The sequence below is a fragment of the Rhinolophus ferrumequinum genome, chromosome 24, assembly GCF_004115265.2.
Source record: "Rhinolophus ferrumequinum isolate MPI-CBG mRhiFer1 chromosome 24, mRhiFer1_v1.p, whole genome shotgun sequence".
NCBI lineage: Eukaryota > Metazoa > Chordata > Mammalia > Chiroptera > Rhinolophidae > Rhinolophus > Rhinolophus ferrumequinum.
Genome location: NC_046307.1, coordinates 19,163,659 through 19,186,447, shown reverse-complemented (window position 1 = coordinate 19,186,447; position 22,789 = coordinate 19,163,659). Strand labels below are relative to the sequence as shown.

The window sequence follows — 22,789 nt, the reverse complement described above, 5'->3', positions numbered from 1 at the left end:
ACTACAGGCGTGAAGCTGGTGCCACTTGCTGCCAATTCCATGTTCAAATTTTTCATACCTTTTGCTTTACATTTGAAAGGTTTTCTTCCATTGCCACCTTAGTTTTATTCTATGTCTCTCTGTGCAGCTTGTCCCTTATCCTCCCCCCCCTCCCCCCCCCCCCCCCCCAGTCTTTGGGAATGACCTTTTGAGGTGTGAGATTCCAGAATACAAAGGAATTAGGGAGTAATTTGGTCCCTGCATATGTGGTTGGTACGATGTAATTCTGGAGTGACAAGGTTTAAACAGGTAACACAACTTGACAGAAATGTATTTTAATAACGCCATGTTAATAAATAAAAAAAAGGTATGTGCTATGTCTCCTCTGGGCGTGAGGGAGGCAGAGCCACTGCGCGTCAAGATGAACCCGGGTAATGTGATGTGGGCTTGGGGTGAGTCTGCACGGGTGACTTTGGGCAAGCTGTTTGGTACTCCTGAGCCTCAGTTTCCTTATCTGTCAACCAGAGTTGCCCTGTGGATTAAATAAGCTTTGCGGGTAAAATATTTAGCACAGGCCCATGAAGACTGTAAGGGCTCAAACATGTTAGCTATTTTTCTGAAAACCTTTAAACTTACATTTTTTTTTCCTTCCAAACGTAAGTGTAATACTTCTGTACCATTTGCATGTTCTATATGAAGAGCACACATTTTACAATTGAGGTGCTGGAATCCTGAGACTCAGAGATGCCGGACTTTTCCCATAACCATAGTAATTGCTAACGTGTATTAAACAGTCAGATACATGTCCCGTCATATGGCTGGTTCTCAGCTTAGACAGGATTAGAAGCTGACTTTCCTGAATTTCAGGCTCTATTTTCCCGTATCTTCAATGGACCATTTTGCCTATCCAGATGACAGGATTCCAAAAGAAGCGGAGTGTACATAGTTCGTCTTGACTGTGTACATTTCAGGAAAAGCAGACAAGTTCTGGATCGAAGCTGGTCATTATGTCCTGATAATATATCTCCCCAAGTATTCCTCCCTTGCACACTTGCTTCCTCCCTCAGCTTTCCTCTCTTTCCTCCTCCTTCCTTCGTGGTTTTTGTTGCCCCGTCTAGATTTCACATGTGCCTTTTCTGCCTTTCTCCTTCCCTACCTTCCTCTTTTCTCTGACTCCATTTCCCCCTCTCTCGTCTCCCTCTCTAGTCACTTACTCACTTCTACTATTTAAACCCTTAAGTTTCTGACCAAGTGGCACCCAGTTAAGACATAGCTCATCGTGAACATGGAGTTGGATTGGCTGCGGATGACATCACACTCCGGAAGTTTACTGACAACATTAGAATGGTGGTGTTGGTGCCAGCAGGCACTGACCGGCAATGGCAGATGGTGCAGGGCTGTGTGGGGCCCCAAGGGAACACTGGATTTGTCTTGGTCACCCTGACTGATGTGGTGAAGAGCCCAGTCTTTAGATGCAGGCAGACCTGGTTCAAATCCTACCTCTGCCACCTCCTGGCAGTTTCTTCATCTATAAAAGGGGATAAGATCTTGGCCTTCCAAAGGCTGTTGGGAGAATTCAAGGACAGCACGCTTGTTTTACCCCGTGTCTGGCACACGATGTGCGCTACGTGATGGTAGTTGTTACTCATGTGTTGATTAACAAGTACGTCTACCTCCTCTCTGGCTTCTCTCTATCCTGGTCCCTCCCTTGTTGCCCAAGCAATCAGGACACACACTCCATGTGATGAAGTTCATTTGATTCTTTAGTCCTTGGGACAGTCAGGAATGGAGAAGTTAGGAAACCCAGGATTTGCCTCGACCACCAAGTTTTGTGGTTGTGAAAAAAAATCCTAGTGTTTCAAAAACTTCACAAAACAGAACACAAAACAATAAAACCCATGTTTAATTGCAAATTCTTTTCCTTTCTAATACAAAAGGAAGTAAAAGGAGGAGATGGGAAATGTTCTTTTTGTTAAAATGCAGGCTCCTGCACCCTGGATCCTTTTTATAATCTCCCAAGAGGAAGAGAACACTGCCATCCCCTTTCATTCTTCAGTCATCCTATTCTTCCTTCCTTCCAGCATGGAACCAATGTGCTCTGATTTCCCTCATCCATGGGTATTCACCTCTCCAAGGAGAAATTTGAGATCCAAAAGATTACCTCTCTGACTTTTCCAGAGAGCTAGGAAGGGAAGTTTCCTCTTCTGCTCGACTCCCCTACTTCCTCATTTCTCTGCCATTTCTGTTTATTAGGTAAAAGTCCGAAACCAGATTTATTGCAGCCTTGCCTTTCTCATACCCAGGCAGCTTGTTACTATCACAGCCGAACACCCCTCCTGCATACAGCTCTGCAGAGTTCTATTCCTGTTCCATGCCCACTGAAGCTGCTGCATTGCCTTGGCAACCAATTAAAAGACTTCTATGTGTGTGGCGATATCATCCTTAATTCTGTAAAACCAGGGCAACCTGCTTGGAGGGCTGCTGCGGCACGCCAGCCAGGCAGTGTTCTCCATTCTGGTTTGACTTCTTTTTTTCACCTTCCAATTACCTCCGAATCCCCTGCAAGCACCTACATGCCGTTCTTAACACACCTGGCCTTCAGTCAAGAAACACCCTTGTCAACAGGACAGGGGCTGGAAGGGATCCCGGGCACAAAATGGCTGGTATGTCTCCTTTCCTCTAGCCTCAGGGAAGACAGCTCCTAAATCTAACTACAGTTTCTTGCAATATAGTGAACATTATGCATTTAATAATTAAATATTTATTGAGTGCTGCTTGCATTTCAGGTGCTGTGCCAGGTACAGAGGAGACAAGACATCTCCTTAATGTCCTGGAGCTTATGCGTACTGTGGAAGCCAGAGGGTAGCCCTGGGGACTCTGGGAACCTGAGGTGGAACCATGCCTCTGGCTTGGGATTTGGGACAGAGGGCTGACTTCCTGAAAGAGTGAAGGTTCCACTGAGACCTGAAGATGGGTTGCCGTAAGCCCCGTGGGCCAGTCTCCCAATTAGATAGTTTCCTTCTTGCCTTTTCTAGCACTGGCCGTTTGGCTGACACCCTCTGCTGGGGTGGTTTGCTTCAGGCACCCTCAGGGTATTTGGTGTATGTGCCTTATTTCTCCTGTCTCCAGGCTAAAGTTTTCCTGTTAGCCTTTCAGGGAAGGGTAACAGCAAATAATCCAAGTTCTCTCAACTCTTCGTGGGGCTTTCCATGCTGTGCAAGGGAAGGGCGACTGAAATGCACATTTTCCACAACTAACAGCATCGAGACCATGATACCAGGACTCACTGCCCAATGTACATGCCTCTCAGTGTATTCTGAGCTCTGCAGTGCTCAGCGTCAATGGGGTTCTGTGAACGCCTGCAGGATCAGGACTCAGACCATCTGCATGTTTAAAAAGTGCAGCCTCAATAACTACTACTACGCAGCACAACTACAGGCATGTTCAATTTTGATATATAACCACTTTCCCTATTTTCTTTTCTTATATTAACGTCTATTGAGTACCAACCTTTTATGAGTAAAGTAGAGAAAACAGCAGCACCTATCTCAGTGGGTTACAGAAAGAGTTAAGTGAGATTCTGTAGTTAAACATGCTTTACCTAGTGCCGGACACATAGTAAGTTCTTTGTTTATGGTTTAGGAACTGCATCAAAAGTAGTAGTTTACATGGCTGTCTCCCACAGACCCTGAGCTCTTTTAGGGGAAGGATCATGTATTACTTACTTTTGTTTTTTATTGGAACCCAGCAAAGGGCCTTACACATAAAAGTTATCCTGTACATGTCTGTTGAATAAATGAGACATCAAAAATAGTAACGATGCCTCACATTTATTGTCACTGAGTTTCCTATGTGTCACATTCTGTGGTAAGAATTTTACAAGAATTATCTTGGTTTATCCTCCAAAGAGGCCACGATCACTATGACCCCCCCACGTCTCCATCACAGTAAAATAGCAGTCCTACTGCAGGACAGTGGTAGTATTTTAAAAGGTTAACCTACCTGGGTGAGTGCAAGCAGTGAATCTTTACTAGGAGCTTGCTTCGTCCAGACCCTGTGCTAAGCGTGTTACAAGCGTCACCTCATTAGATCCTCCCAATAGCCCCGTGGGGTGAGGTTACTATTTCTATTTTACAGCAATGATGCTCAGAGTCCCTACAGAACTTGCCCAGAAGCACATAGTGAGGACACGTGAATGGGGTAATGGACGGTTAGTGTTTAACGGGTACAGAGTGCCAGTTGGAGGATGACGAAAATGTTTTGCAGGTGGCCAGTGGTGATGATTCCACAGCAGTGTGAATGTACTTAATGCCACTGAACTGTCTACATAAAAATGGCTAAAATGGCCAACTTGACGTTATGCGTATTTTATAAATATGTGAGGTAGGCTTGGCAGCACGAGAGGTACAGGGGACATGTTCCTCCCTGAAATGCTGCCTCCCCTTCATAGAGGAGGCCAGGTCCACTTAGCTCATAACTCACTGGCAAATTCTTTTAGAGCCTCTGCCTACCTGTTACTGGTATCCCTGTGACCAAGTGTCAGTAACTCAAGGTAAAGTCTTTCCCCCAAGGTCAAAGGAGCGCATGAAATCTATGGTGTCTGACCCAGGAGCTCAGCCATAGATGGAGTGGCAGTCCCTATCTTCTCACGGTTAGCTAAGTGGTTTTGAACCTGGCGCCCTGTGTTTTCAGGAGAGTACTATTTGTCACTCAAAAAGGCATCTAATCAGGTAATTCACATCTAGGACATTTCAGTCACCACGTCACTTGAGGCCTAGTATAACGTGCTTCTCATTCCTTCCATAGCTCTGTAGCGGTTTGACTCATGAAGAATTCATTGCTGCATCATGAGGAGTTAGTCTGGGATTCCAGGAGGTGTACTGGAGACCTGACTCTGTTCATTTATTTATTCAGCCATTCCAAACATATTTTGAGGTCCCCAATATGGGTCAAGTTGTAGGCTGGGTGCTCCGAGCACACAGTAATGAGAGAGAAGCCAAACTGCCTGTGCTCCTTGTGCTGGGAAAACAGAGAAAGGAGAGAGCTCTGAGGCGAACTCAGCTACTATTTGAGTGCTGGAGTCTGACCCTGTGGGCATCCCTGGTGTGAGCTTTCAAGACAGAGCCTGGCACAGAGCGGGCACTTTGGAACAGTCTGTTGACTGCCGTGGCTTCTTTGCTGGAGATCGGGACTGGTGTGATCCTGGGGCCGACACAGACCCAAGATGCAGGAAGCTGCTCATGTCTGGGGGACTTGTCTTTCCTTGCCTGTGTTCTACCACTTACTTTGGAATCGCTGCCTGGTGGTCCTGTGAGCTAGGGTGATCAGGAAACCTGACCATTTCAATGGGAATGAATGACTGTCTGCCAGGAAGGCGGAGACGGCTCCACAGTTACCCAGTAAGCTCAGCCATCCGCTTGGAGCAGAGATACCTTGCTTGGCTGCACTGAATCCATCTGGTAGATACAGACCGTGGGCCACGTGATGACACGTAACCAGTTTGACCGTGGAGAGACTTTATTACAGAGAGTAATTTATTACAAAGAGTAACCACTTCCTGGTTTTGAAGCAGGTATCCAGTCACCCAGACTCCCATATGTTTCCTTTTCCCTCTCCTCCAACGTCCATTGTATTCGATATCCGATCCTGCCTTTCTAGCACCCACATGCCCAGAATAGACCCCGCCTTTTCATCTGACCATGTCCTTCCTGGCTATTAAAACACCTATGCATTCAAGGAAGTTTTTCTTTCTTTCTTTCTTTTTTAATTGGCCAGTCTTCGTTCCCTCAAACTGAGCCACCTTACTGCCTGACATTTTCATAAACTATCATTTCTTTAGTCTAAGACTTCTTTGTCTTAATCAACTTCATTGAGTTGTAATTTACATACACTCACTTTTTTTCAGTGTACAGTTTGATGAATTTAGGGGAACCTATGTACAATCACATAAAACATTTGCATTACCCCCAAATCGCTATCGTTCATAGCTTTGCCATTTCTAGATTTTATATATCACTGGAATCAGACAGTATGTACTCTTTAGTAAGACACTCCTTTTTCCATATCTTAATGTTTCTAAAATTGGATGTATCTTACAGTGAATATCTAATATTGTAGTGTCGTTTTTCTCTTAAGAGTTACAACTAAATACTACATCGTATAATGGATAATATCTTTAAGTCAGGGATATATACCCTATATATGGTATATCATTAGACAGCAAACACTGGGAAAGTGACAATCTTCACGTTGCTCTGTAGATTTCTACAGTGCCGAGAGCGAGACACTACTGAATGGAGATAAGTAAATACTGCAGAAGGTGGTGATAAGGGGTTTCAAACAGTTTTCCAAAAATATCTTCTAATGGCAAGAACTTGCCTAAAACTCTTCTTGGAATGAGTCACTAGTCTGTAACTACAATAGGGGTTCTCTTCGAGGGCTCAGTTACCTGTATATTAGTATGAGGCAGCATTTCCCAAAATTTGTTGCATGGACAATTAATATTACTCAAGGTGCTAATAAAAGGGGGAGGGGGTGCCACTGTCACAAAAATTTGGGAAACATTTCTTATTAGAATCGACCACTTAGAGATGAACAATTCATCAGCATGCTAAAAGTTCTGAAAAGTCCTGCAGAAAAATAAAAGTTTAGATATTTTAATTTCAGGGATGTTTAACCTTGCAGCTTTCTGGAACATGCATTAATAGCTTACAAAATACGCTTAGTGAAAGACTGGTCTAATATATAAGCATGAGTTTCAAAATGAGAAAGAAAGGGAGAAGATGAAGAAATCGAAGGGAGCTGTATTTGAGCTGGTCCCAGCTAAGCCCAAAGCTATGCAATGGCATCTGGAATGGGATGGATGAAGCTGCTCTTCTCCAGAGAAAGGTCGAACAAGCACTTCCCCATGTTCCATAATCTCTTTATAGTATGAAGGAACATGTGGCAGGCAACCATTCCTAGGAGGAAATGAAAACAGCACAAAAATATGCATTGCCTGCTCCGTTAGGGGACATGCCCCCCAGTGCACGTGGTGGATAACTGAGGTTGAGTAAGGAGACCCTCTTGCCCCACCCATCTGCCCAGGACATCCCATGGAGGATGAGCTGTTGCGTCTGTCCACTGTTTGGCCAGACACCTTTAACTGAGGAGAAAGCTGAAGCAGGTAATAGGATGGCTCACTAAAACAGAGAGGAGCCCATGTGCAGGAATAACCCTGATCACTTAGATGATGGCAAGGCCCTTCTCTGAAATAGCACTGACATCAACAAACACAGAGATGAAGGCAATCAGAGTGGACCAGGTGAAAATCAGGCAGAGATTGAAAGAAATGTACAAGAGCTCCCTTTCATTTAAAAAATAGTATTTTAAACATCGTCATACAAGCAAATGACTTTTTTCTCTTGGTACATATTCCTGTGAATTTTAACACATATATAGATTCATTTAACTGCCTCCATAATCGAGACACAGAACGCTTCTATCACCCCATAAATCTCCCTCAAGCTGGACAGAAACCAGAAGGATGTGACTCTCCCTTTAGAGTCACATCCTCTCCCAACGCCTAACCCTTGGCAAACCACTGGAAACCACCATTTTGCATCACTATAGTTTTGTCTTTTCAAGAACTCTCTTTCCTTTTGCTATCCCCTTCGCTTACTTTTCAGTGGAGGTCTCTGCATGTGTACGTGTGGATGCAAAGAACTCCAAATCCAATACCAGCGGACTTTCTCCTCTAATGTTGTTATTTGCTGTTGCTAACATTTATGAGTATCTATTATGTACCAGGCACAGTACTAAGCTTTCAATATACATTGTCTCATTTTAATTTTATAATAGCCTCATGATAATGTACACCATTGTTGTCTCCATTATACAAATATGGAAACTGAAGGTCAGAGAGGTTAAGTGAATTGCCAAAGGCTTCACAGCTAACGAATAATTGAATCCCAACACTAACCCAGCTCAGTTTGACTGCAATCCTTAAACAGTAGAGTAGTCAACAAAAAGGAGGGAACTGTAACGAGCAAGAAAGTATAGGTTGGGGACAGAGCCAATCTGGGGCCATGTGGTTTTTTAAAAACGTTTGCAAATGTGTGTGAAACTGGAGAACCATCTGGATCTCCTGACTTCTCAACCTCAGCTCCTGCCTTTAGTCTTCTTCCACCTGCCACGTGTGGTCCTTGCTGACCCAGGTGGCACCTGCCTGCTGTATTCAGGGGCTTGAAATGGGTTTAGTCCCCTTGCAAATTTAGCAAAAACCACAGTCTGTGTCACAGCTCTGCTGCAGGACACAGCAGCTGAGACCCAGAAATGGGACTCGGATGCCTTCTGGTTTCTGTCCAGCCTCAATTCCCCCATGTGCTTTCTGACCTCATTTTTCTCCCTCAGTTGCTTGCAACACCAGTTGAAAAAGTTTCTAGGACACAGACACCTGCTCTGTGTGCTGGAGGTGGCAGGTGTGTTCTCGCTGAGACAGGGCGAGTGAGACAGGAATGTGTGTGGTTGGCATGATACTGTACAAAGAAGGGAGAAAGTCCAGCCCTGCAAAGCCCTGCAGGGCGGCAACGTCTGTGTTGGGGAGAGTGAGAGACAGGGAAGAGGAAAGATAGAAGGGAATGAAAAACCGATGATGCTTGAAAGTGGACCAGGTTCTTGCCATGCTGATGAAGTTCCTTTAAGCTGGCTTGCTATTTGGGGAAGTGAAGTTGGCTAGCAGGCTTTCTCCTAGAATCAACTCATGTGAATTATGGCCCTGGATCACTTGGAGACAAACAAAAGAAGCCAGGAATCAGGGTACCAAGGAACATCTCTGGAGGACACATGATTAATGAGTAAGGGGGTGAGAGAGGGTGTGTAATTTAGAGTGGAAAGTGTTGAGTCACCTCAATAACAATAACAGCTAACATTTATCGAGCTCCTAAGCTGCCAGTCATTGCGCTAAGAGCTAATTGACATGAATCATCTCATTTATTTCTCAAAGCAGCCCTCTGAAATAGGTATTACTATTAACTCCAATTTACAGATGGGGAATTGGAGGCCCTGAGGTTTCTGACTCACCCCAGTTATACAACTACTGAGGGGCAGAAGCAGGATTTGAATTCTGATATTTTTCAACCCTAAGTTCGTAAATATTTAGCTTTGTTGCTTCCCTGCCTATCTGAAGTCAGCAATACTATTAAAGAGTAACAGAATAAGGAGGAAGATAGATCAGTTATTCAGGAGCCTCTGATCTTCTCAAAGGCTTGCAAAGTTCCTTTGGCTTGACTGCAGCCTGGGAAGGAGAAGAGCCAGTGGGATTCACACGGCCAGGGGCCCTCCAGGAGTCTGCTGACCTGACCTCCTGGTTTGAAATAATTGTACGCTGTAGAAACCTACAGCCATTGCTCAAGTTTTCTTTTTACACAATAGGCTTGGGAAAGTTTTAGATGGGTAGGCACAATGGGCTATTTTTTTTTTCCCTCTCTCTTGGGCTGGCACCGTACCTGTGACCATTGGTTCCACCCTAGCATACTGGCTGGCACAAGAAGCACCAGGCCTCTTTGAGCCAACACAAAGATCGTGATGAGCTTGTTTATTAGAGGAGTCTAAGTGAGCAGAACAGGCTTTGGACTTAAAAAACTTGCGGACAGGAAGTTAAACGAACTCTTTCCGACTGCCAGGTTAACACCGAGTCCTCTGGAAGAGGTGTTTTACAAAATGGTACCCTGTAACACAGGTTATGTATGCCCTCTTAGGGGAGTACTTCATACTTAGTACTATTATCCTGGCTTGGACTCATCATAGACTCAAGTTCAATAATAATACCTATTACACTCCCCTGCAAGGGCTATCAGTCCTTCTGTGTTTTGTAGAATGCCTCATGCACAGCAGGGCACAAACAACAGTCAATAATAATGTTTACTATGATTAAGATCTTCCAAATGCCTTTCATCTAAAGATCCCAAAGTGCTTTGCAAACACTAATTAGTTAAGCATCACAATGGCTCTCTGTTTTTACAATACATTTTCCCATTTTATAGAAATTTAAATTGAGACCCAGCAAACTTAAGTGGACTGCCCAAAGTCATACAGCAAGTTTAAATTAATGATAATGATGATGCTTTGCATTTCAGGTAATGCATATGTATTATGTAGCATATGTTTTCTAAGGTGATATACCGTGTGTTGCAAAGATAATTTTTACAGTATCCTGGAGGAAGATGGGTAGTGAGTATTACAAACTGTTGACTGGACTGAGAATGAGAGGGCAAGTAACTTGGTGAGGATTTGACTGAGGATGCAAGTCTGCTCCTCTGACTTGGAGCAGCGTGTGGCATCCCAGACCATCCTCAGTTCTCTGAACTGAGGCATACAGGATTGCTTTCACACTTACAGGAAGGATCGTTATATTTTGGGGAGTAGAACAGGTTGTAGAATGACAGCCATATTTACATCCAGGAATGGGCTTGTTCATGTCCCCAATGAGAGGCAAAAGGGATGAGATGAGGCCCCTCAAGAAAGGTGGGCTCAGGAAATGAAGGAAACGGCGGCTCTGCTCTCTTTCAGAGCATCTTTACCAAACCAGGTCCTGCCTGAAAGGAGGAGCCCTCAAGGGCTTGATTCTGTGTTTCAGCCTCATGGACAGGATTTGGTCCAGTGAAGCTCAAGGGATGGGCACAATGCCATCTCTGGCACCTTGGTCTGATGTTACAAGTCCCTGGGAGAGAGTTCCAGGGACATGCAGTATCTTAATGACTATCTCTGACGTATGATCAGGTCTCATCCCCACAACTCCCTCTGCTGGGGCGAGGGCGGGGGAAACGCCCCCCCCCCCCCCCCCCCCGCGCGGGAGGGGGGAGGGGTGGAAGGAGCGGGGTGCTGGGGGGAGGGGGGAAGGAGCGGGGTGCTGGGGGGGAGGGGGAAGGAGCGGGGTGCTGGGGGGGAGGGGGGGAAGGAGCGGGGTGCTGGAATCACTGTCTGGGGTTCAAAAACTTAGTAGCTGTGGATCCGTTTGTTGCTACCTCTTCTTAGCAACATAGCCACATCGAAAAAGATGAAAACATGAACAAAAAAATATCCAAAGGCTATAAGGGACTTGCCTCCTCCCGGTCTGGCAACACTTTCTTAGTGAGTAATGATACTTTATGGGGAGGCAAGTCAGACTCTGCAGGGCTGGGGAGGGGAAGGGTTGCTGGGTCTTAGGAATTCAAAGGGAGATTTGCTGGCTGGAGATAGAGCCCATTCTCTATAAATAAGGCACGTCTGAGAGACATTTGCTCCCCCACCCCCATCCTGCCTTTTCCAGGCCTGTGAGTTCTGACTGCTGGCTGGACCTAGGACTAATGGGAAATCTTAAAGAAGAGTGTCAAGCCCTTTTCTGGAATGTGTTCACACATACAAGCACAATGGCAGTAAAAAGCAATGAAGAACCCGCACCAACGCCCCGCTTCTTCCCGCTCTCATGTTTGATTGGTTCCACACTCCCGTCCCGCATGGGCGGCTTGAAGGTGCAGTGAACCAAAGGAGGAGTGAACTGTTGGAAGGAATATTTTAGAAAATCGTTCGGAACACACATCACAAGCCCATTCTCCTTCGCTGGGAAGGACTCCAGAAGATGCTCCCACCCACTGCTACTCTTCACAGCCCCAAGTCCTGGAATGCTGCTGCCTGTTTTAAAGCTCGCAATAGGTAACACTGCACAGAATGCAGCTTTGACTTTCTAAGTATGCCAACGGGTCAGGACACAGCTTGCCATGTTCAGGCTGGCACACTGACTCCTGGGGTGACAGTGCAAATAATCCTGCTGGACTCACAGGACCATGTCCTTCTCTCGAGACGTGCCCTTACACAGCTTCCTGCAACAAGGCTGATGGCGACTCACGTTGTCCAAACACCAAACACATCACTGGGTGATACCTTATATGGCCCTGCTGGGCCCGTTCGGTTTTTAATTGCAGCCGCTGATGTGCATGTGATGTGTGTTTTATTCGTTTTGTAAAGTAAGACATATCTGCGGGGCCCCTGTTCACATCTATGCTTCACAGCCCAGCCATTCCTATTCATCAGTCCACCCACACACACACCTCCCTCCTGTACCCTACTTGGGCGTCAAGTACCTTGATAGCTTTGAATAGATTATGAATGAACATTGTCATAATAGCACTTTATGACGGGGACCAGGGTGGAAACATGGATCTGGGTAAAATTCAAACAAAACCTGACATTTGGAAACTTCTCCAAGATTCCCCAAAGCCACATGCATGTGAGTTTGTTTTCTCTCTGTTTCCCCTCCGTCCTCTGCATTTTTCTGTGCACTGGATTAGCCTCAGAACAGAAGCGAAAGACCAAAAATAAAATCAAGAAGGCTTTCCTTGTCCTACTAACTTCTGGACAAGAAGCAAGAAGAACCTGGGACGCTTTCATGATTCTAAAAGAATTCCTGGAATGAGCAGGTAGCCTCAGGATTCCACCAAATTTCAGTAAAATGGTCGCCGCCCACAGAAACTGATCTCTGAGGAATCCTTGGCAGCACCTGTTTGAAACCTAACTGAAAGTGATAACCCCTCACTCCCGGCATACACAAATCCAACCTCCAAGGGGGACACAATACGAACAAATAAGATCTTTCTTACCCCATCCATGTGGATTCTGATATTCGGCACGAGCCGGAAAGGGCTGGACTGCAGGCCTCTGGGGTTAGTCCTGCTTTTCCTGCTGTCCTGTGAGGTCAGCACACCAGGCTTGCGGACGGAGACCCCTCTCCCTGAGCTCTGCCCGGAGCGCACACCATCCAGCAGGCGCACGAGCAGTAGGTTGGCCGGCAGCGCCTCGATACTGCAAAACACCGGGGTCCTGCACTCGGGGCACCTCAGCTCCTTGTGGGCCTTGAAAATCCTCTGGAGACATGGTTTGCAGAAGGTGTGCTGGCAAGGGAGGACCTTGGCTGTGACATCGAGTTTTTCAAAGCACACGGGGCACGCCAGAAGATCAAGTAACGTCAAATCATCCATCTTATTTTAAAACTCCAATCCTGAGCAGCAGGGGCAGAGTCCACATTGTAGGGTTAGCTAAGCCAGGGGGGCAGAGCCGGTCTCTTGAGAGCGTCAAAATTCCTGCCTGTTTGAAGGAGAAAGGATGAGAGGAGAAAAAAATGTGACTGCTCTGAGAGCTATACCCCACCTACATGGAGGCAGTGTCTCATAAGGCAGTTTGCAAGTACTTTGTTCCAGCACCCAAGTTTCAGATGACTCATTCTGATTCAGTGCTTGCAGGTATAAGACCCAACTCCTGCCTGCTGCAGGATCCGAGGGAGCCTTCAACGGTGACTGACTACTTACTTACTCATTGCTTTTCTGTGTGGAAGGCAAGAACAGGGAGACAGAATTAGCCTGTCTTCCAGCCAGGGCTCGAGGAGGGTCCTTTACCACCCAAGACGGTTTCAATTCTCAAATTAAAGCTCCCTCAGGATGCAGTTTCTGTGAAGCCAGCTATGATCTACCTACCCCTGTTTCCCTAGGTTTCAGTTTCTCTATCACCCGCACCACATGCAGACAAGTCAAGTGTACATGGGTAAGTTTCTCGGAATCTCATGCCGATGTAGAACTATTTCCTTGCCACTGCGTCTTTCCTCCATCATTTTGTTCTAGCAATGTACAAGAAAAACTTCTACTAGAAACTCATTTTCAGTGACAGACAATAGCCTCAGAGACAATATTCCTCCCACAAGAAAAAGTCATGCAGCCTGTTTAGCTACTTTGACAATTGTTCTCAGTTTCAACAGAAGCAGATAGGAATTCTGGATTGTGATCACAGCCTGCAGAAACCAAGATGGAGCAGCATACACAGGTGTGTGGGGGTGGGGGTGGGTGGGGGTGTGTGTGTGTGTGTGGGGAGGGGCGCTTGTTCCAGAAAGTTTCCTTTTGGATGTCTGAAAAGAAGAAGTCTCCAGTTTAGAAAAGTCTCCTGGGAATAGGTCCTGGGTCCCTCACAAGGGCCAACGCTTGAGTGAACGCAGCCACCAGCTCCCACCCCCCCCCCAAAAGTTCAGCAGGACGGCGGGTGGCCCCACTAGGAAGCAGAGCAGACTGGGCACACGAGGATGAGAGATGGTGCCTTGCCTTCCTGACACAACTCCCCAAAGATGTCAGCTCTGAGGAACTGTGCGGGGACCACTGACCTTGAGCTTGTAACCTCTGCTGAGTTCAGCTCAGCAGGATCCACGGCTCTGCCAGGCTCCCTCCAACTTGCTTCCTTTTCCCCAGGAGCCACGCTGCCTGCCTGGCTGCCTGCCGCAGCTTGGAAAACTTTAACAACTCCGAGTCTTACTCCTTTCAAGGGATCGCCTTACCCAGCCCTGTTAACTCTTTCACCGCCGGGCGGCCAGCAGCAGGTTTTCCTTGAGTTCACTCTGCTACTGAGCCCTCCTTTATGTAACAGATTATAAGGGGCAAAACACGTGAGCCCTTACGGCCAAGTATTTATAGTTTATATTTGCACCTTTTTCATTTTCTCTCTCGTCCAAGAAGTCGAAACCCGCTCAGTTATAAACATACGAAGGTGACTGTTTATTTTTAACCTATATGAGGATTTCCTGAAAAGGTAGGTACAATAACAAAGATAAGCAGGCCACCTAAAAAGTATTACTCCTTAAAAATCAGAGTCAATTTAGGGATTTGAGGGGAACTTCAGTGATCTTTTGGTTCAATCTCTTTAAATTTAAAAAATAGTGGCACGTCCAAAACAAAATGACAATAGTACATACACATCCTTGAAAAAATGAAAGCACAGAAGGGAATTTAAAAAGAGGAAAAGCAATGGTCCCAGCTCTCCCCCGGCCCCCTACCCACCGGAGAATTTTTTCACAGCCCCAAATAATGCTTATCCTTTTATTTCTTGATTTATCAATAGCATATTTCATGTAAAGTAACCAAGGTACTTAATAAAGTAAATAATAATAATATTACTTAACACCACAGTAGCCCTTATCCGTGCCGAGCACTGTTCTAAACTCTTTACCTCTATTAACTCATTTAATCCTTTTAGCAACTCAATGATACAAAGGAGGAAATGGAGACACAGAGAGGTTACATAAATCACTCATCCCAGGAGTCACAGCTAGCAATAGGCAGGTGGTCTGTACTCTTAAGTACCATGTCATGTGATGATACAGCTTTAAGGGGGAGGAGAGATGGTAGGGAGCTAAACCTCTTCTGGGATGGCAGGAAGTCAAAAGATAATGACCCAAATTGACCAATCAACTTCTTTTGCAGATGAGGCAGCTGTGCCCGGTGAGATGGAGAGACTCCTTGACGTTGCCCAGTGAGGTAAGGGCAGAACTGGGACTAGAAACCGGGCGTTCCTGCATCTTCTCTCTCCACCTAAGGATGGCACTTCTGTATAATGCAGAAAGCCCTTAGATACCACTGCTTGGGCAAATATTCAGAGGGGAAAAAACGGCCTGAGAACTGAGGATGGTGGTTTATATGTTTTTCGAAGTTCTTCCATGTCAGCTCTGAAAAAGCAAACACGCGTGAAGCTCAAAACAGTGAAGAGAATCAGGATGGAGCAAAGTCAATTGTCGTCTGAGCACAGAAGTCTAATTTGGAGAAGTGTCCACTTCAGAGACCATTTTCAACTCTTTTTTTTTTTTCAGTCTCCCCTTTATGGAGGGTAGTTTGAGCTTCAACAACATCGCATCCCATTCTATTGTCGGTCTCCAATTATTTCCACTTTTATAGATTCTGTGCCCATCAGGAAGCTCCTTGTAATTTGAGGCCCTTTGCGGTGCCTTACTCTGTTTCCCACTTGGTAAAGCTGAGCTCTCTCCTTTGTGAGCTGCCCTGCGGTCCTCTCAGCCTCTAGAAAGGTCTGCTCCAGGGCCCAACTCTTGCTGCAGGGCTGGGGAACATGCTTCCTCCTTCCCTCTTGTTCTTAAACACACTCTATCTCCCTTAGGTGCCCAAATCTGCACTTAAGGCACATGCACACACATGCTTGCATGAGGACACACAGGTGATCTTAACAGTAACATTTACAGAGCACTTGCTGTATGCCATGGACCAGGGCCAAGATTCTAAACAGATTTTCTCATTGAATCCCGCCTGCCATAAGGTAGGCGCTGTCACTTTCCTAGGCTTACAAGGCTTGTGATCTGAACCCAGGTTGGCCCAGTACCAGGGCCTGTGTTCCTTACTGTTATTGCTCCCTGTTATAAAGTTATGTGCGTGTCCTAAGTATACCCATATACTTGGCTGTGTAAATCCGCACACATTTATACATAGTATCCATATTGTACACACCAGCTGTATCCCAGGGCCTGCTCAAAACAAAATGATGAAGTCAAAGGAGCCCACTCTCTGTAACCTGCCCAGGCTCATGGTGTCCTCCATGCTCCTGTAGGGCCAGGGGTCTCAAAAACCTTCGAATCCTCCCATCCCCGAGAAAACAAAATAAAACCCAGCTCTGTCCTAGGAAGGCAGGATAGATCCAGTGGGCTGCTCCGTACTAGCTTATTTGGCAATCGAAGGTTCAGCAGAATAGAATTGTGATGGTAGCTTCTTAGGCACCAGTGGAGAACAGAGAAAGTTTACATTGAACAGGAGTGGTCTTTTCGCATTTCTCAAATCACACCCTATAGGTGGTCCCCAATACCAGCCACATCAGAGGTTAATTTTCACTGAAACTTGGGGAGAAATTTTCTTTTGAAGCTTTTGAAGAAGGGGGAGAATTTTAAGCAGGGATTTTACCTTGGCTTACCCAAGTGCTACCCTTGGCATCAAATCAGATGAACATCTAGTCCTCAAAAACAAACAGAAAAGGTGACCTATGCACACCGTCCCAGACTCCAGGCTCAGGCCACCCCCTCCACGGCTCCCACCTCATCAACACTCCTGTTTATATTTGTACTGTTATGTAGTGATTATAGATTGTACTCTTTTGTAAATACCTGTGTGACATTTATGAGCTTCTGCTGCTTGTATTTACAAGTATATCTTGATTTATGTAAAAAAAAAAAAAAAGGCAAATCTGATCGCCTCGTTCCCCTGTTCAAAACCCTTCAGTAGGTTCCCACTGACTGTAGGATTAAAATCAAAGCCTTGTTCTCCCGTCAGGCCTGACATCATCTGGCTCCTGCTCACCTTTCCTGCCTCAACTTACCCCCATGTCTCCCCCGCACTCACCCACTCCAGTCCCACTGGCTTTCTCTCTTTACTCAGGACAGTTTAAGTTTTTCTGCCAGAGGGCATTTGTTCATGCTCTTCTTTCCGTCTGCAACACACTTTCTAGTTACACTTTTCCTCTTCTTCTCTTCTGTTCTTGCCCCCTTTGCTTTCTTTACCCCCTCCACAGCAAGTTTTAGCTCGCATGCCACTTCCCCAGGGAAGCCCTCCTTGAATCTCATGACTGGAAAGTTTACCCTACCCTTCTCCTTCATAACAGTTGTGATAATTATAGTTCAACAATTACGTAATAATTTATTTAATGCCTGATCCCCCCAAAGACTGTAAGCTCTAAGAGAGCAAGGCACTTATGTGTCTGGTCACTGCTTTACCCCTCATATGTAACACAGTGACTGGCATGCAGTTGATGCTTAATGAATGGTTTTGAATGGATTTATGAATGAATGGTGTTCTTCAAAAATTGTGTCTGGGCAGTTGTACATCAAACTGTTGATAATGGTTTTATACTGGACAGTGCTTGGGTGCCACTCTGAATGTTCTCGGCCCCATCTCTTACTCAGGCTAAGAAGTTTTACCCCATTCAGGTCCCTGCCATGCACCTCTTGCCTCCTGCCCTAGAGCTGTTCTATGATGTCATCTGGGACACCAATGAGAATCTGCTCCACACCCAAGTGTGGACCACATTTAGTGGGTAATAAATGCTTCCCTTTTCAGCATTTGGAGCAGATGGTCCTGAGATTTCCTAAGGTTCTTCAGAAGGTTCTGTGGGACGAATACCACTTTTCCACTGGGTGGCTAATGCAATAATGCATCCTTGTGTTTTCTCTCCCTCATTCCCTGTAGCACTTCTCCATCCCTAACCCCTGATCCCAAATAAATTACCCTGAAGCAAGCAGGCCTTTGTCTCAGGCTAAGATAGTTTTGTGAAAATTTGAAATTAAATCACAAAACCAATGTACAGACAATTTTTGTCAATCATATGTACTTATTTATTGGAGTTATAATTTTAGAGGTATGCTATTTTTCACTCGACTGGCTCTTTGCCATAAAGTTAATAATTTGTAAAACAATCCATAAATCCACCAAAGGAGTCCAGGTAGCTGGAAAGCTGAAGCATTTTAACTGCAGGGGTCATGAAGACTCTCTTAGCCATCATTGGACTCTTGCTGCCTTTTTCCCTCAGTACCTAGTAGAAATTTGGATATATGTTTTAAATATTTAAATGGATCTATAGGATCTGTTTCATGATGCTGAATTTCCCCCCATGTTTTGGTTTTCTAGTGATACCGGGAAACGTTTGGAACCATTCAAGGAGAGGAAGGATTAGAGGAAAGTGGGCACCTTTCCAATAGTGGAAATGTGAAGGAAAGAGGAATGGCAGGGGTTGAAGGTCTATAAAACAATGTCTTTCTTTGTTTGTAGGCCTGCAATGAAATCAACTGTGAGAGTTCCTCTTCAATCAGAAGGGTGTTTGCAGGTAAGCCGTGAACTTTAGGGTATTCCTATGCAGTCATCAGACCTACAGGAAAGTGACCCAAACTGCTGGCATGGAAAAAGAGTCATCCCACATTTTCTAGAGATGACTTATGGTCCTTAAGTTTAGTGAGAAACAGTATGAACCAGCAGTCAAGAGCATGGTTTTGGAGTCTAACAGACCTGGAATCTAACAGCTCTGCCAGTTACTAAAGAGATCACTTGGGCGAATTACTCATTCTTCTGTCCCTTGGATTCTTCATGTATAAAATGAGGTTACTACTAGGACCTACCCCATTGGGTTGTGCTGAGGAGTCAATGAAATGATGCATACAGTAAGTGCTTAATAGATGTAGGGTTCTTCTCATCTTCCTTCTTTTTTGGGTAGGCAGATGCCATCAGAGGACCAAGAGCCAGATGGTTCTTACTCTAACTCAAACTCAACCCAAAGAAGAACACGCCCAGCCATGGAGTCCATTAGTTTTTTATTCATCAAAATGCTCTAACGCAATGATCCCTAACCTCAGTCATTTGCATCTTATCTTTATGCTGTTTGCCATAGTCACATACTTGTTAAAAGTCTCAAATCACTTTTTCATTGAAATGAATTCATTTTTAAAAAAACTCTAAAAAATACTTCTGTAAATAAAAAACCAGTTTCATTTGCTACCTTTTGAAGGCGAAAGTAAAAGCACATTTAATTAAAACAATAAAATGTCATTGAATTCCCGTTCAATGCTATTGCCTACCTATATCTGAACTTGAGGCCTGAGCAATTTGTTAAAAAAGGAGGATTAGCAAATGTTGGGCGGGCATTAGAAGACTGCACCTAAGTAATATTTTCTCCTTGATATAATCAGAAGAGTGAAGGAGAAATGAGTAACTTTTTTATTGTGTGATTCCATGTTATTCATTTTATGTTGGGGTACCCCAGGCTTTGGGAAACTCTTCTGGTATATCATAAAGGAACTGACATCACTGCAAAGAACCAAAAGGAGGGCAGAACGTACCCATTTTCAACTCCATAAATGGTGGTTCACCATTTATGAAGCAGATTTTTACTTGCATTTCTTCCTCTTGATTTGCAATAAGAGACAGTAGTCTACTAAATATAATTGTATTTCTTCTTCTACAGAAGATTAGAAGGGAGTTCTAAAGGCAGCTGTGTGAGAGAAAGCAGGAAAGCAAGTCGGAAAGTAAGTATGCTTCTTACCATTCTATTAAAAATAATTCAGCTGGTCAAATCCAAGTAGAGTCTGTAATCTAGTTATTATACTGTGCCAATGTCAATTTCCTAGCTTTTAGAATGCATTATAGTTATATAAGATGTTATCATTGGGGGAATATTGGTAAAATGTGCAAGGGACTTCTCTGTACCATTTTTGCAACTTCTTGTGAATCTATAATTATTTTGAAATAAAAAGTTAAAAAAACATATATATATATGTTGGTTTTATATATATATGTATATGTATACATATATACACACACACACACACACACACACACATATATATGAAAACTTATAAATATATCCCTGCCCTTTGACTCTGAATACCACTTCTAGAGATTTATACTAATTAACAGATATATAGCCATGAATGTTTCTCATGTAATTACTCATAATAGTGAAAAGTTAAAAATATCCTTAAAGCCCAATAATAAGGGAGTGGATAAATATAATTTACTATTAAAAATGATAGTGGAGATGTATATTTAATGACATGAAAGACATTCACAGAAGTGAATATAGAAACTTACAAGCTATACGAGCCCAGGTTATTTAGGAATGATACTTAGATATATAATATTGAGACTAGAAGATTGTATGCCAAATGTCAGCAACAGTTATTTCTGGCCACTGGACTTAATAGTTGATTTTAATTTGTTTCACTTTGCTCAGGTGTATTTGGAATTTTTCTACAACAAACATGTTACTGATGTAATAAATTTTCAGAGATAATAAAAATGGCTTAAATCATTATAGATTTACTAAAACATTTACAATAAAGGGAGCTAAATCCTATAACACTAATAGCCTATGCATTACAATTGATAAGACAGACTTTAAAAAGAAAACTAAACTGCAAAGCTCCGAAACTACTGCAAGTAGATGTTAATCCATAACAGATACTGTTTCTTCCAAAAGAAAAGGGCTGAGATCAGTCACTTCACTCCTAACCGGTCTTCTTCCTTTTTTTACTGTTTCCTTTCTGATGAAATCAGTAAATGTTTTGATTTAAAACTATGAGCAGGATATAACCTTAATTCTTATTAAACTCAGGGCAAGTCTGTGCAAAAGCTGACAATTTGCCTAAGCTGTTGGGTAACTACAATCTTGTACTTTTGATCACACGTGGGAAAGTTGCAAAACTCAGTAATTCCCTAAATGCCCTGATTAGTCTTAGTTGTCTCTCTTCATAGGTAGGTCTTCTAGGATAATATGAAATACGTGAGAAATAAATATCTTCCTTTTCTTCTTCTTCTTTTTTTTTTTTAAGAATTAGAATTATTTTCCTAAAACTAACTGTAAATGACGTTTGTCTAATCAATTAGACATTTGGGGGCCCTGTAATGATGGTAATTATATATTAATTGTATAATATTATATGTTACTCACTTGTCCTTATAAATTGTCTCCCTCTTCCACATAATCTCTGTTCCATGGTGCAGGAACCATGTCCGGGTTGTTCATTTGTGCCTGACACAGTAAGTGCTTAATAAATATTTGCTGAGGGATAAGGATGATTCATGTGGGTTTGGAATTCTTATAGCGTTCCTAGGGAGAAAGCTTGGGACTTGGAATCTGCAGACATCCTTTGGAAACTCATCTCTACCACTAATAATAGCTCTGTGGCCCAAGGTGCTCAACGGTCCTCAACCCCATTCATAAAAGTGCTATTTGAAATATGTACTCATACTTCTTGGCTTGCCATAAGGAATAAACTTCCTAATATGTGTTGGCAGCACTTAGAACAGTGTGGTGCATAAAAGGTGCTTGAAAGATATTAGTTGGCAATATATGAATTCCTCTTTTTGTCCTAGCTATAATTGACCTCTTTCTGCCATTGTTTCTAACTTACTATAGTGCTTAAGAGCCCAAGGTCTGGAGTCAGAAGGCCTGTGCCATCTTATTAAATAAGAGTATGGTTGAGAGCAAGTTGATTAACACTCTGTACTTGGTTTTCTCATCTGTAAAATGGGAATAATAATAGGACTTCATAGGATTATTGTGAGCCTACGCTGAGAAGATACTTATAAAATGCTTCAAACATTGTGGAACAGAGTAAGTGTTTAGTAAAGGTTAATCATTATCCCCTTAGCAGGTCTCTTATTATCTATCGTATTGCATCTAAAGTACAGTTTAAAACTGAGCCCAACTCCTGGCTTCTTTTCCTGAAGGAGTTATTCATTCCGATTTGGCCCTTATATGACTGTCAACTCACAGACTACCTGCCCACAGGCTTCTGTGGTCTTGGGCATTGCAGCACCCTGTAGAACTTTAAGGGGGCGGGGCGGTTGGCTATTAGGTTAAGTAATAACAATTAACATTATTTTATGCAAGAGTCTATGCAAAGAACGATAACCCTATTATTACCCTTATCTTAACAGGTGAACAAACAGAGGCTGAGAAAGGTTACGTTTTGCCCCAGCTAGTGCTTGGGGAAGTCAGGACTTAGGCCCAGGCAGCCTCCACTCTTAACTTTCAAGTCAATCCATTTGTTGCATTTATCATATTAAAAAGAGGGTATTTGAATCAATACCTTACTGCAGTTTTGATCCCAGATTTGCATCTTTTCTTCCATCCAGTAGAGCCCAAACCTTGGAAACATAAGCAGCCTTCATGTAGTAACATCAGGTTAATTTACAAGAAACAGAAAAGGAAATAAGCCTGAAAGAGAAAGGGAGGGAGTATAGGGGGCACTTCTTTTTTGGATAAAATAATAAGAAATTTCAAAATACTAAATAAAGACTAAGCACTATATTTGGGTAAAAATGCATGTAGTATTTAATAATTAATGAAATATATTTCATTATATAATGAAATATATAACCAAATTATAACCGAATTCGGTTATATATATATATATAATATATAACCCAGAAATATATATGTAATATATATATATAATATATAACCCAGAAATATAACCGAATTATGTCCAATTTATGTC

At 43.5% G+C, this 22,789-nt stretch overlaps 1 protein-coding gene and 1 long non-coding RNA gene across 3 annotated transcripts in view; one reads left to right on the top strand and one right to left on the bottom strand.

Annotated features, from left to right (window-relative positions):
• The window catches only part of SH3RF2 (SH3 domain containing ring finger 2), a 112,307-nt gene extending 98,055 nt beyond the window's left edge, over nucleotides 1–14,252 (bottom strand). For both annotated transcript variants that reach the window (XM_033096706.1, XM_033096707.1), the window contains exons 1-2: nucleotides 14,138–14,252; nucleotides 12,594–13,077 (exon numbers count right to left, since the gene is read on the bottom strand). In XM_033096706.1, the coding sequence (XP_032952597.1) occupies nucleotides 12,594–12,971 (378 nt within the window). In that variant the 5' untranslated portion in view covers nucleotides 12,972–13,077; nucleotides 14,138–14,252. The remainder of the gene's footprint in view (nucleotides 1–12,593; nucleotides 13,078–14,137) is intronic.
• A 981-nt stretch (nucleotides 14,253–15,233) lies between these two features.
• LOC117016903 (uncharacterized) lies at nucleotides 15,234–19,811 on the top strand. Its single transcript, XR_004421990.1, has 3 exons — nucleotides 15,234–15,284; nucleotides 18,564–18,618; nucleotides 19,750–19,811. It is a non-coding gene; the product is annotated as an uncharacterized LOC117016903 (long non-coding RNA).
• Nucleotides 19,812–22,789: the final 2,978 nt, after the last annotated feature.